At 33.0% G+C, this 12,936-nt stretch overlaps 1 protein-coding gene across 2 annotated transcripts in view; it reads right to left on the bottom strand.

Annotated features, from left to right (window-relative positions):
* The window catches only part of TLL1 (tolloid like 1), a 235,514-nt gene that overhangs the window by 88,173 nt on the left and 134,405 nt on the right, over positions 1-12,936 (bottom strand). For both annotated transcript variants that reach the window (XM_030926364.1, XM_030926371.1), the window contains exons 7-8: positions 12,287-12,392; positions 5,719-5,843 (exon numbers count right to left, since the gene is read on the bottom strand). In XM_030926364.1, coding sequence (XP_030782224.1) covers positions 5,719-5,843; positions 12,287-12,392 — 231 coding nt within the window. The remainder of the gene's footprint in view (positions 1-5,718; positions 5,844-12,286; positions 12,393-12,936) is intronic.

Genomic DNA, 12,936 nt, shown 5'->3' with positions numbered 1-12,936 from the left:
ACTATCCCCTTCAAAATCTAACCTTATTTCTGTATTTAGCTTTTTCATGATGAGTATGCATTGACTGTACAATAACTAATTGTGGTTTCATATACCAACCTAATTTATATTTTTGGCATACATAAATAAATATAAGAATAGATTACAAGGTATTTATCAGCTATAAATTTCATTGAATGATAGTATTATTTTAAGGAAAATTAAAATAGATACATTTTAATGCCATCACTCTTCTGATACATTAAAAAATTTATATATCATTTAGTAAAGTTCAGCAGTATTTATAGTCTTTCTGTTAGAAACTTGCCCTCTTGGACTCAAGGCCCCGCTTATCACAGACCATAAAACCCACAGTCTTGTATAGCTAACTATACTCTTTACCAGGTCAGTGTTTTTTTCAAGATTAACCACTACAAAACAGTGCCATAAAATGCAGATCTAATGAAGCTGTGGGCAAAAACTGATGAGAAAAAAAAGCTGGCATTAAAAGTAACTACTGGCTTCATTTGCCAGCATTTCTTTCATTTTTTAATTTCAACTTTTATTTTAGATATAAATACTATATGTATAAAATAGTTACATAGGCATATTGCACTCAGGTAGTGAGCATAGAACCCAGTTGGTAATTTTTCAACCCTTGCTGCCTCCCACCCTCTCCCATCTAGTAGTCCACAGTGTCTCTTGTTTCCATGTTTATGCTCATGTGTGCTCAATATTTAGCTCCCACTTATAAATGAGGACATGCAGTATTTGCTTTTCTGTGCTTGTGTTAGTTGATTTAGGATTATGGCCTCCAGTTCCATCCATGTGGCTAAAAACGACATGATTTCATTCTTTTTTATGACTGCCTAGTATTCCAGGTCTATAGGTACCATATTTTTAAAAATCCAACCCACCATTGATGGACACCTAGATTGATTCCATGCTTTTGCTATTGTAAATAGTGCGGCGATAAACGTGAGAATGCATGTGCCCTTTTGGCAGAACAATTTATTTTCTTTTGGATATATACACAGTAATGGGGTTGCTGGGTTGAGTAGCAGTTCTGTTTTAAGTTCTTTGAGAAATCTCCGAATTGCTTTCCACCGTGGCTGAAGTAATTTAAATTCCCATCAACAGTGTATGAATGTTCCCTTTACTCCACAGACTCAGCAGCATCTGTTGTTTTTCATCTTTTTAATAACAGCTATTCTGAGTGGTGTAAGATGGCATCTCACTGTGGTTTGGATTTGCATTTCTCTGATGTTCAGTGATGATGAGCATTTTTTCATATGTTTGTTGGCGGATTGTATGTCTTCTTTTGAGAAGTATGTGTTTATATCTTTTGCCCATATTTTAAATGGGGTTATTTGTTTTGCTTGCTGATTGGTTTAAGTTCTTTATAGATTGTGGATATTAGACCTTTGTCAGATGCGTAGTTTGTGGATATTCTCTCTCATTGTGTAGGTTGTCTGTTTGCTTTGTTGATAGTTTTTTTTGCTGTGTAGAAGCCCTTTAGCTTAACTAAGTCCCACTTGTCAATTTTTGTTTTTGTTGAATCACTTTTGAGGACTTAGTCATAAATTATTTCCCAAGGCCGATGTCCAGAATAGTGATTCCTACGCTTTATTTAAGTCTTCTTATAGTTCAAGGTCTCACATTGAAATCTTTAATTCATCTTGAGTTAACTTTTGTATATGGTTGTATATGGTGAAAGATAGAGTCCAGTTTCATTCTTCTGCACATGGCTAGCCAGGTATCCCAGTACCATTTGTTGAATAGGAAGTCCTTTCCCCATTGCTTGTTTTTGTCTGCCTTTCCACCAGGAATTTCTAACCAAAGAGTAAGAATAAAACAAACTCCAAAGGAATATGCAGATTTATAACCCCCTCCTCTCTGTATGAAAACCAAACACAATCAGAACTGAGTTTATAAAGTCTTATTGTCTTCTGGGTCATTCACAGATAAGTCACCTTATTTAGACTTATAGGTACAGTTATGAATCTTTAACTCTATTCCATAACTTGCAGTTATTGGTAAACCTACTGCATCAGTGTAACTTAATGTCATTTGGCTTGTGGTAAGTATATTTATGCCAGTATCATTGTCCTTATCCTGATAAGTCATGAGTGCACTTCATTTAAGGAAAAGAGAAGAACCTTAAACATATAACTATATGCAGGGCTCAAAGCTAACTATTTCAGAAAGAGAAAGAAAGAGGGAGATAGATATATCACACGCACAGAGTGGCTGAGAGGGGCAGAGAAAGAAACAGAGGAAAAGAGAAAGAACAAGAGGAAGGGAGGGGGCTATTTGGTGAACATTAAAAAGTCCAGCTCGTACCAGTCAAAATGGCTGTTATTAAAAAAAATGGAAAACAACAGACACTGGCAAGGCTGTAGAGAAAGAGAATGCTTAGACACTGTTGTTGGGAATCAAAACAACCACTGGGGAAAGCAGTCTGGAGATTTCTTAAAGAACTTAAAACACAACTACAATTCAACCCTGCCATCTCATTACTAAGCATATATCCGAAGGAAAACAAATCGTACCACCAAAAAGGCACATGCGCTGGTATGTTCATCACAGCACTGTTCACAATAGCAAAGCCATGGATTCAACCTGGATGCCCATCGATGGTGGATTGAATAAAGAAAGTGTGATACATATATACCATGAAATACCACACAGCTATAAAAGGAATGAAATCTTGTTCCTCGTAGCCACCTGAATGGAGCTGGAGGTCATAATATGAAGTGAATTAACTTGGGAACAGAAGACCAAATACCACACATTCTCACTTATAAGTGGGAGCTGAACATAGAGTATACTTTGACGTAACAATTGGAACAATAGACAGTATGGACTATTAGAGGGGAGGAAGTGGGAGGCGGCAAGGATTGAAAACTACTTGTTGGGCTCTATGTTTAGAACCGGGGTGACAGGATCATTCACAGCCCAAACCTTAGCATCACACAACATTCCCATGTAACAAACCTGCACATATAACCACTGAGTCAAAGATAAAAGTGAAAAACAAGGCCAAGATAGAAGAAAAAGTCATTCCCAAAGATTTGGGGAACTAAAATTTAACACTAAATGACATATATATACATATATGTGTGTGTGTGTAGATATATATGTGTATATATGTATATATGTGTGTAGATATATATGTGTAGATATGCATATATATGTGTGTAGATATATGTATATGTGTGTATATTTACATATCCCTTTTAGCTCTTCCTTACTCCAGGTACTTTATTAGTTGTAATACAGTAATTTGCTTTTCATACGGTTTCAGAAATAAAAAATATCTTTTTCCAGATCATAGTGCTTTCTTCAATGTGGTTTTATTGTATTAAACAAAATAGTGTACATATTATTATTTCTATATTTCAAGGAAGAAAATGGCCCATTAATGTATTTTACACAATTGAAATCTAAACTAGAAACTGTATTTCTAATTATCTTCCTGTTTATAACTGAAATATTCAAGAATTGTAGGCTAAAAATTAAATTACAATATCATAAGCTTAGTTTTTTATTCTTCCTGACTTTCCTACAATTCCGTGTGCATACAAATCTCTAGTGTGCTTCTCAAATGTAATGTATGCAGACATACATTTAGAGATATAATCAAGATGGTTTTATACATAAAGTGGTCATTTACTTAGTTGCTATTAATCAAATAATTTTCACTTTTTAAAAGTTGAAAAGTATATGCCCAATGTTACTAGAAATTAGTCAAGGATCATCCATATCTTTCATCGTAGTGGTATCATTCTCTTATAAATTCATTTTCTCCTATGGAAATTTGAATTTAAAAAATATACCACATATACATGTGTACCTAACATACATAAAATGTTTTCAAGGCATTTATGTAAATATGAATGCAACTTAAGTAAACAACACGAAGTAAATAAATTAATGAATATTAAGTAGAAATGTCTTTTGGTACATGGAAAAATTAGAGAGGCAGACAGATATATTTATACACAAAAAAATGTTGAAAGTCCACTTTCATTATTGAATCATTGTAATGTAAAAGTTTTTACACACAGCTTTAAATTCCAAAAATATCAACTGCCCTTTTAAAAACTTAATAGTCCTAAATTACAAGAAAGCTAACAATTACAGTAAAATTGAAAAAAAAAATCATAATTTCTTACAATTTTCCTTAGCAAATCTAGTATTAAGGAATAGGAAATCCCTTCTCTCAGCAGGATTGTCAACAGAATCCACTGGGTTGAGTCAATGACTTAAGTACCATGACATCCTGAATTATGAACTTCCTGGGAGGTTCCCAGGTATTTCCTGGGATTATTCAACGAACTCACTTTTTCTTGCTTGCACTTGAGTTTTATCTTTCCAACAGAAGGGTTCTATACCATATGTCGATGAGTACATATTAAATTTTTATGAACGAATTAGCTAGCCCTCGTCTATAGCCTAAAAGTACCCTGGACTGACACCAGAAATCATAAAAATTCAATTAATATAAGAAGTTCCGGCCGGGCGCGGTGGCTCAAGCCTGTAATCCCAGCACTTTGGGAGGCCGAGACGGGCGGATCACGAGGTCAGGAGATCGAGACCATCCTGGCTAACACGGTGAAACCCCGTCTCTACTAAAAAATACAAAAAATTAGCCGGGCGAGGTGGTGGGCGGCTGTAGTCCCAGCTACTTGGGAGGCTGAGGCAGGAGAATGGCGTGAACCCGGGAGGCGGAGCTTGCAGTGAGCTGAGATCCGGCCACAGCACTCCAGCCTGGGCGGCAGAGCGAGACTCCGTCTCAAAAAAAAAAAAAAAAAAGAAGTTCCCAATAACAATATATAAATAAACATAAGCAATTATAAATGCCATTGATTAAGATACTCATCAGTTCTCTGATTTTCTGCAAACATTATCAGATTTGTAGCCAATTAAAACTTTTATAGTTATTGTTTTATTGTATCCGCAACCTCAAGTATCTAGAACAATACTCCCAAAAGTGAATTCTACAAGTAAGTATTGGGTAAAAGGAGATTTCCTTGGACAAATAATTTGGAAAAGACTGTGTTATGCAAAGTTAAGCATGTTTCTTTGCTGTAAGATATTTCAAATATTGTGAGTATACTGGAGATGCATAGAATCTAGATTTCTAATGTGGAAAACAGAATCTTTTTCTTTCTTGGACGATTAAGGCATAGTGTTCCCTTAGAACATTAAGACCTTTCATGAAACTTTATTTAGGGGCAAAACATACAGTAGTTCACTTGCAACTGGTTAGAAAATTTTTTTTTTTACAACAAAGTTATAAATTCCTACTGATAAAATTGTAATTTATATGCCATTAATGATGGTATTTGCGAGAAAAGATCACCCAGGATCCAATTCTGAAGTTCAAATAAAGGATATTCTTTTTATGTTAGAAAGGACTATGAAATCATGAAACTATTTAATCAATGACTATCAAGCAACCTTTCTATTTTGCCCTTTCACTCATTAAATTAAAAGAAATAAAACATGCCATCCCTGTGCTTGAACTTTGATTTCAACAACTTGTTTTTATTTACAGCAATTAGGTGTTCCATAGTTCCCTCCTGCCTCATTTTATGATTATTGACTTTGAACTGTACACATCATTTGCCAACAGGGAGGGAGACAAATAAACGCTTGAGTAAATCATGGCTTATTCATCTGGAAGAGCACAATCAAGTACAGTCATGCTCTTGTGTTTGTGTAGTGCAATACCTGGACATCTATACAGCTTTCTTGCCTGTGCGATATCTCCTTTGCTTAGACGGGTTCGCTGACCAATTGCAGGACGTATGCCATTATCATCACGGGAGGGGAGAATGGTATCCAGAAACATCCCCCTGAAAAAAAGCAGAAGCAAACCACACCTAAGTCACCAAATAAAAACTCATGAATTCCTTACATTTACAAGGTTATTTATTTCAAACTCAAGTCAATCAAAGGGGAACTACACCTTGTGTGCTTTAAGCAGTGTATCAGGCTTTCAAAACACTTTCATCAAAGTAGAAAAAAAAATGCACGTTAAATGTGTATGCCTAGTATAAACTCAATGATGTCATTCATTTTTTTCCTTGAAACACATATGTTCTTAAAAATATGGAATACCTTATAATCCCCCACAAGGTACATTACACCATGACATTTGTTTTGGTTTCCCAAGCAGATCTAAGAATTCCTCAGATTACCAGGTTGTAAAACAATGATTCCTCATAGAGGTCTATTTCCCTAATAGCAAACTACAATAAACTATGTTGAAGTTACTAAGATTATAAGAGTAAAACAAAATATACATAGGTTAATTTTTCTGAATTAAACTACTAATTTAACCTAAGTATTCTTAGAAGTCCAAGCATTACAGCATATGTTAAAAACAAGACAACAACAATAAAGAATGTCAAAACTTAGGGCAGTTTAAAGCAATTTTTTCAATTTTTCCATCGTAAAACTAGTAAATAAGAAAGCCTAATCAATGCCCTGATAATGTTAAACTACAGATAGTGAGTTGTTTGGGATCAAGATTGTGGTAAAAGATTCATGAATTTTTCCTAATATGCATGACCTAAAGTTCTGAATATAATGCCCTAAAAATACTGTCTAATTTTTTTTTAATGTATGTCAAACATTCAGAGCTCTAAAGCTGTGGGAGTTTAAAATATAAATGAACTGGGAGGCTATTTCAAGGGTTTGAGAAGTATGAGCTGTGTGTTTGTGGATTTACCAAAAACAAACAACAACAACAATAAATCTTTATATAAAAATATCTTAAATTAAGAAATAAACTTTTATAATATCTTTTAAATTGAGATAATGATGGAGCACTTCTTTCCAAAATTTATAAATGAATATAATGAATTTAAACTAACATTCGCATTAAAAGAACAGCATTTTCAGCTCTACTTAGCTTCCATTAGGAAACAGTTCCTAGGTACTGTTTTAGGTATGGATTTATAGCAGTAAATAAAACAAACAGAAATTCCTTCCTTTATGATTCTAATATTCAAATGCGAGGAAAGAGACATTAAACAAATGATTAATAATCCCGGTAGTAATAGGTACTATGGAGAAAAATAAAGGTGAGAAAATGGATATTGATTGTGCAGTGATAGACTGCTTTTAAATAGAGTGATCAAAATGAAACTCACTTGAAAGTTGACATTTTAGTCACACATGAAGAAAGTGAAGATCAGAGAAATATGGGTAACTGGCAGTACAGTATTTCCAGACAGAAAGAACAAAAAACAACAGCTCAGAAATGAGAGGACCCCTAAAATGTCTGAGTACCAGCCAGATAATTTAACTTTTACTCTCAGGACAACTGTTAATTTACAGGAAAACAGTAAGCAGATGAGTAATATGATCTACAAGCAATTTAATTACTAACTGCCCTAGCTCTTAGGTAAGGGAAAGGGCACTGATCTTTAGATATAAGTAATTCAAATAGGGAGACTGGAACTCTTTACTACAAGATCTAAACATCTACGGAACTCCATATGTATACTGTCTGAAAAGAGAGTAGAGAAGTAGAGCTAGTGATTTATGGGAATTGAACATCAAAAGTGAGAGTTTGTGCATATTTCAAAAGAAACCACTCTGGGCAGGCCAGTGTAATTGAAAAAGAAACAAATTATAAGGTAGCATTGAGAAAAGCCTTGTAACTTGAGGCATGAGTTAACAGATACATTAATTACATAAACCCAAATTAATGGAGTATTAGATTTCTATAGTATTTCAGTACTAACAAAGTATTCACTATTTTCTTTTTCTATTTTTAAAAACAAATTTGTGGTCTCTGGGGTTCAATTTTTTCCTGACTTTCAAAAAAAGATTCAATTTTAAAAGGTCAATGACATCTTGGAGAGAATATATTCAATTTCAGACAACAGAATTATGAATTTTGTTTCATTCTGTCTACTAAGGTAATCTCCCTTCCATTTCAAGGGAGTTAGCCACTCATTCTTTACTTCTTTTTTGTGGTCAGGGAGTTAACAATTATTTTTCTCCATATCCCGACAAGTAATACAAGATCTTACTGAACCTCCTCAGTGAGCCACTATCAACAGGCAGAGACAGATCATATCATGGTTCACTTACTGTTCCTGATTTGTTCTTACTACATTGAAAGAGCAAACGAGCTATGCTTTTAACAAAAATTTGTAAAATTTTACAACTTTTTTAATGAAAAATGGGCAGTCCACAGTTCAGAAGCATATATATTACAAAATAGTCACTTATATAAAGACCCTATATATCCATTCCTATTCTTCCCATGAGTGATTTCCTAAATATATTGATAGGCAACATCATAAAGACAATTGGAACTTCTATAGACTCTGTGGGTTCAGAATTTTTTAAACTAAGAAACTTCAAACACCTACATTAACAGAATAAAGAACAAAAACCATATGATCATGTTAGCGGATATAGAAGAAGTATTTGACAGATTCAGCACGTTTTCATAATAAACACACAAAAATCTAGGAATAGGAGGAATCTACCTCAACATAATAAAAACTATATATGAAAATCCTACACCTAATGTCATAATCAATGGTGAAAAACTGAAATATTTTATTTTAAGATAAGGAACAAGGCAAGGATGCCCACGCTTGTCACTTATATTCAACACGGTACTGAAAGCCCCAGCCAGGGCAATGAGACAAAATAAAATAAAATAAAAGCCATCCAAATTGGACAGACAGAAGTAAAATTCTCACTGTTTGGAAATGACTTGATCTTATACATAGAAAATTCTAACTATTACACACACACACACACACACACACACACAAACCCTGTTAGAATCAGTCAATGAATCAAGCAAAGTCATGGGATATAAAATCAAAATGCAAAAATAGCTGCATTTTTATACATTTATGGCAAACAATCCAAAAGGTAACTGATTCCATTTACAATAGCATTAAGAAAATACTTAGAAATAAACTTAACCAAAGAAGTGAAAGATTTTACACTGAAAACTAAACAAACTGCTGAAAGAAATTAAAGAAGAGACAAAGATCCCTTGGTTCCTGAATTGAAACACTTAACACTGTTAAGATGTTAATACATCCAAAGTGATCTACAGATTCAATGCAATTTCTATCAGAATCCCAACATTTTTTTTGCTGAAATAGAAAAATTTGTCCTAAAAATCCTATGTGATTTCAAGATACACCAAATAGTTAAAACAATTTTGAAAAAGAAAAAATATTTGAATATTCACAATCCAACTTTGCAGAACTGATTTCAAAACATATTACAAAGATACAGTAATCAAAACAGTGCAGTACTGGTATAAAGACAGACTATAGACCAGTGAAATAAAATAGAGAACACAGAAACAAATCACCATGTACATGATCATATTATCTTTGACAAAGGTGCCAAGATTCCTCAATTAGGAAGTGACAATTTTTTCAACAAATGATACTGAGAAAACTGGATTATCTACATATAGAACAATAAAATTGGGCTCTTTTTAAAAAACACTTTAAAAAAATTAACTCAATGCATTAAATAAATAAACACAAGACCCAAACTATACAACTCCTAGAATAAAACACAAAGGGAAACCTTAATGGTGTTGCATGTGACCAGGATTTCTTGGATATGACACAAAAAGCACAGTCAATAAAGCCAAAATAGACAAATAGGATGACATCAAACATACAACATTGTATACATTAAAGGATGCAGTCAACTGAATGAAAAGGCGACCTATGAAATGGAAAAAAATTTCCAAATTACATATGTGTGTGTGTATATATATATATATATAATAAGTGATTTAATCTGAATATATAAAGAACTACTACTCAACAACAAAATAATCAAATAACCTGATTTAGACATGGGCATAGGACTTAAATAAAGATTTCTCCAAAGATGATATGCAAATGCCACCAAGGATATAAAAAGATGTTCACTGATCATCAGAGAAATGTAAATCAAAACCACAATGAGATATGACATCACACTCACAATGGCTACCATTCAAATACAAAAAAATAACATGCTGGAGAGATATTTGCACACCTATGTTCATATCAGCATTATTCATAAGAGGCAGAAGCTACACAAATGCCCACTGATGGATGACAAGATAAACAAAATGTGGTATATACTTACAATGAAATATTATTTGGCCTTAAAAGTGAGAAAATACTTTCACATGCTACAACATAGATCAACCTTGAGGAAATAATGTTGAGTGAAATAAGCCAATCACAAAAGGACTAATACTATATGCCTTATAGTATAGGCATATATATATGTATAAGATACAATTATATGTATAATATACAATATCAAAAGCAGTCAAATTTATAAACAAGAAGTAGAATGGTGATTGCCAGGGGCTGAGAAGAGGTGGAAAAGGGAAGCTGTTTAATAGGTATAGTTTCTGTTTTACAAGATGAAAAAGTTCTGGACATCTGTTTCACAATAATGTCAATATACTTAAATAACACTACTGACTTTTATGTCTAAAAGGGTTAATATAGTAAATTTGATGTTTTGTGTTTTTCCATAATAAAAAAAAAATTCAAAAACTTTGAGGGAGTAGCAGAATGAGACCTGTGTCAAATTTTTCTTTTCCTGAAAATCATTTAAATATAAGTTAATAAACAGCTTCTTTAAAGACTCGAAAAATGAAATAATGTGAATGAAACAATGAGGCTATCCTTCTAACAGGTGGATATGATCTCCTGTACTGTAGAAGTGTTGAGTTTATTTATGAAAAATGCATAAGATGGTTTTGAAACAATAGGATCAGTTAATAAACAAAGGCTGATTGGCATTCAACGCATAAGCAGGTGTGGGTTAGGCGGACTATGGGTAACAAGAGAAGATTAATATATGGGAAAATATGCAATGTAACATAGAAAGAGAGTATAGAATAAGGGGAAACATACATTTAGAACTGTGCTAAAGATTTATCAACTGTGAAGGACAAAAAGAATAAATCGTTTTTCTCTACTCTCCAGTACCTTCTCTGTTCCAAGGAACCAAAACTCAGGTTAGTTCTAAATAACATAATTCAGTAGCAGAAGAGAGGCACTTGGACTGAAGTGGAACCTAAATACCCATTTATTACATGTTTCATAGAAAACTCCATTCCAAGCATTTACCAGAAAATAAAATTCTGTAACTCTTTATGATTAATTTCAGGTCAAATTACTGGGTAGGTATTTCTATCAAAACTTAAATTCATATTCTAGAAAAAAATAAGCATTTGGATAGTTAATTATATTTTAACAAATGAATACGTATGTCTATAAATAATGTACTTCAGAAAAGAGTAATTTTAAAAACACAGTTAACACAAATTTTTTAAATAATAAACTTTGGTTTGGAAAAAATGAATAGTTAATAAATGTGTCCAAGTATTAAGGCTTCATTTACACACCCTTCTCTACTTTTTACCCAAAAAAGTTTTATAAAAGCAGCTTAATAAATTTGAATATTTTCCCCTTTTCCTGACCTTGCCTTCAGAAATAGATGTTAATGAACTGTGAAATGGACATAAGTGGGCACAAAAGAAAAAACAGTTGAAATGACATAAGAGCATAAAATGGGCATAAATGGAAAAAGGGGTGAATTCAATGGTTTAACAGTTCCAGATTCCTTACCTGGGAACTATTTGCTTGATGACATCATCTTTAGAATCAAGTAGATCAAAACCCAAATTTATTGCATTCTTTAAAAGTAGCTTTAAGTCATTAATGACATAATTTTAAGGTTAATGAGTGACAAACTATAATTCTAAATTATATGAGACAAAATATCTTTCTAATCTGTTATTTGACAATTCATTTAGTAACATCAGTTTTTGAGTGTAAGTTGTACTTGAGCAGTAGAAAATACACAGTATAAAGCACAAGTCGCCTAGACTGTGACATTCCAACTGAGCTGCTAAAAAACCTATTTAGCTTATGAATATCCAATTTTCATTAAAAAATGCTTTGCCAATTTAACACGCTGATTGGTTTGGTAATGCTTTTAATTCAACTTTTTAATGATTTAGTAGTATAAAATTGTTTACGTAATTTATACCATCTTATCACTTTAAATTCACATTTTTGGTAGAGAATGTAAAAATATATTTTTAAAATACCTTTTAAATACTTGCTCTTGGCTATAAATGTTCATGAATTATTTTTCTACTTTCTGCAGTGAGGTAGCAATATTTGAAAGCAATTCTAGTTCTAATGTCAGGCATAGCTTTGTGAGGAGCCACATGGAGGAAAGGAATTAAAAGTCAAAAGGTATAACCTGAGACTCCAACCTTGAGAAGGTGTTCCTGGCATAGTGCATGATACTGTCAAAATCATATCTTTCTCCAAGTGAGTTTACTTCTCCAGGCTCCATCTTCAGAAAATTGTACTCTTGACCTAAGAACCAGGGATAAACAAAATCTCAGAAGCCTTTTAACGGACAGAAAATAGACCAGAAGGCCTTTCCCACACCTGCATCTGTTCTTTGTGAAATGACTGATCTTGCTGATCGAATTTACATACAAACGCACAGGCACATGCAAAAAGCATCTGTCTTCACTCTACCATCATATTGAAAAGCGATATTGAATTGGAACAAAGTGTTAATTTCTGCAAAAAGGTGGACTACCAAAAAGCATACATTGACTTTGTTTCATATATATGCTCTTTTACCACCTCATAATATTTATTTCTTTAAAATCTTACTGTGTTTTTGGTAATGTACAAATAATTAGAAAAAGTTATGTTTTTATCTAATGAGTTTCCCATTTTTATGACTAGGTCTGCCAGGTCCCACAAAAATTATCTTCCTATTTGGTTTAGATACCTTCTATGAAACAATAGGAAAAGATATAAAAGCAATATTAGTTAAACAAAGCTCTGCAGGCTTTAGCTCCATGATTTCATCATGCAAGATAAAACAATAGCAGCCAATTCTCTA

The sequence above is a fragment of the Rhinopithecus roxellana genome, chromosome 2 (genome assembly GCF_007565055.1).
Source record: "Rhinopithecus roxellana isolate Shanxi Qingling chromosome 2, ASM756505v1, whole genome shotgun sequence".
NCBI classification, from domain to species: domain Eukaryota; kingdom Metazoa; phylum Chordata; class Mammalia; order Primates; family Cercopithecidae; genus Rhinopithecus; species Rhinopithecus roxellana.
Note: the sequence above shows the minus strand (reverse complement) of the source record. Positions and strands in the feature narration are given on the sequence as shown.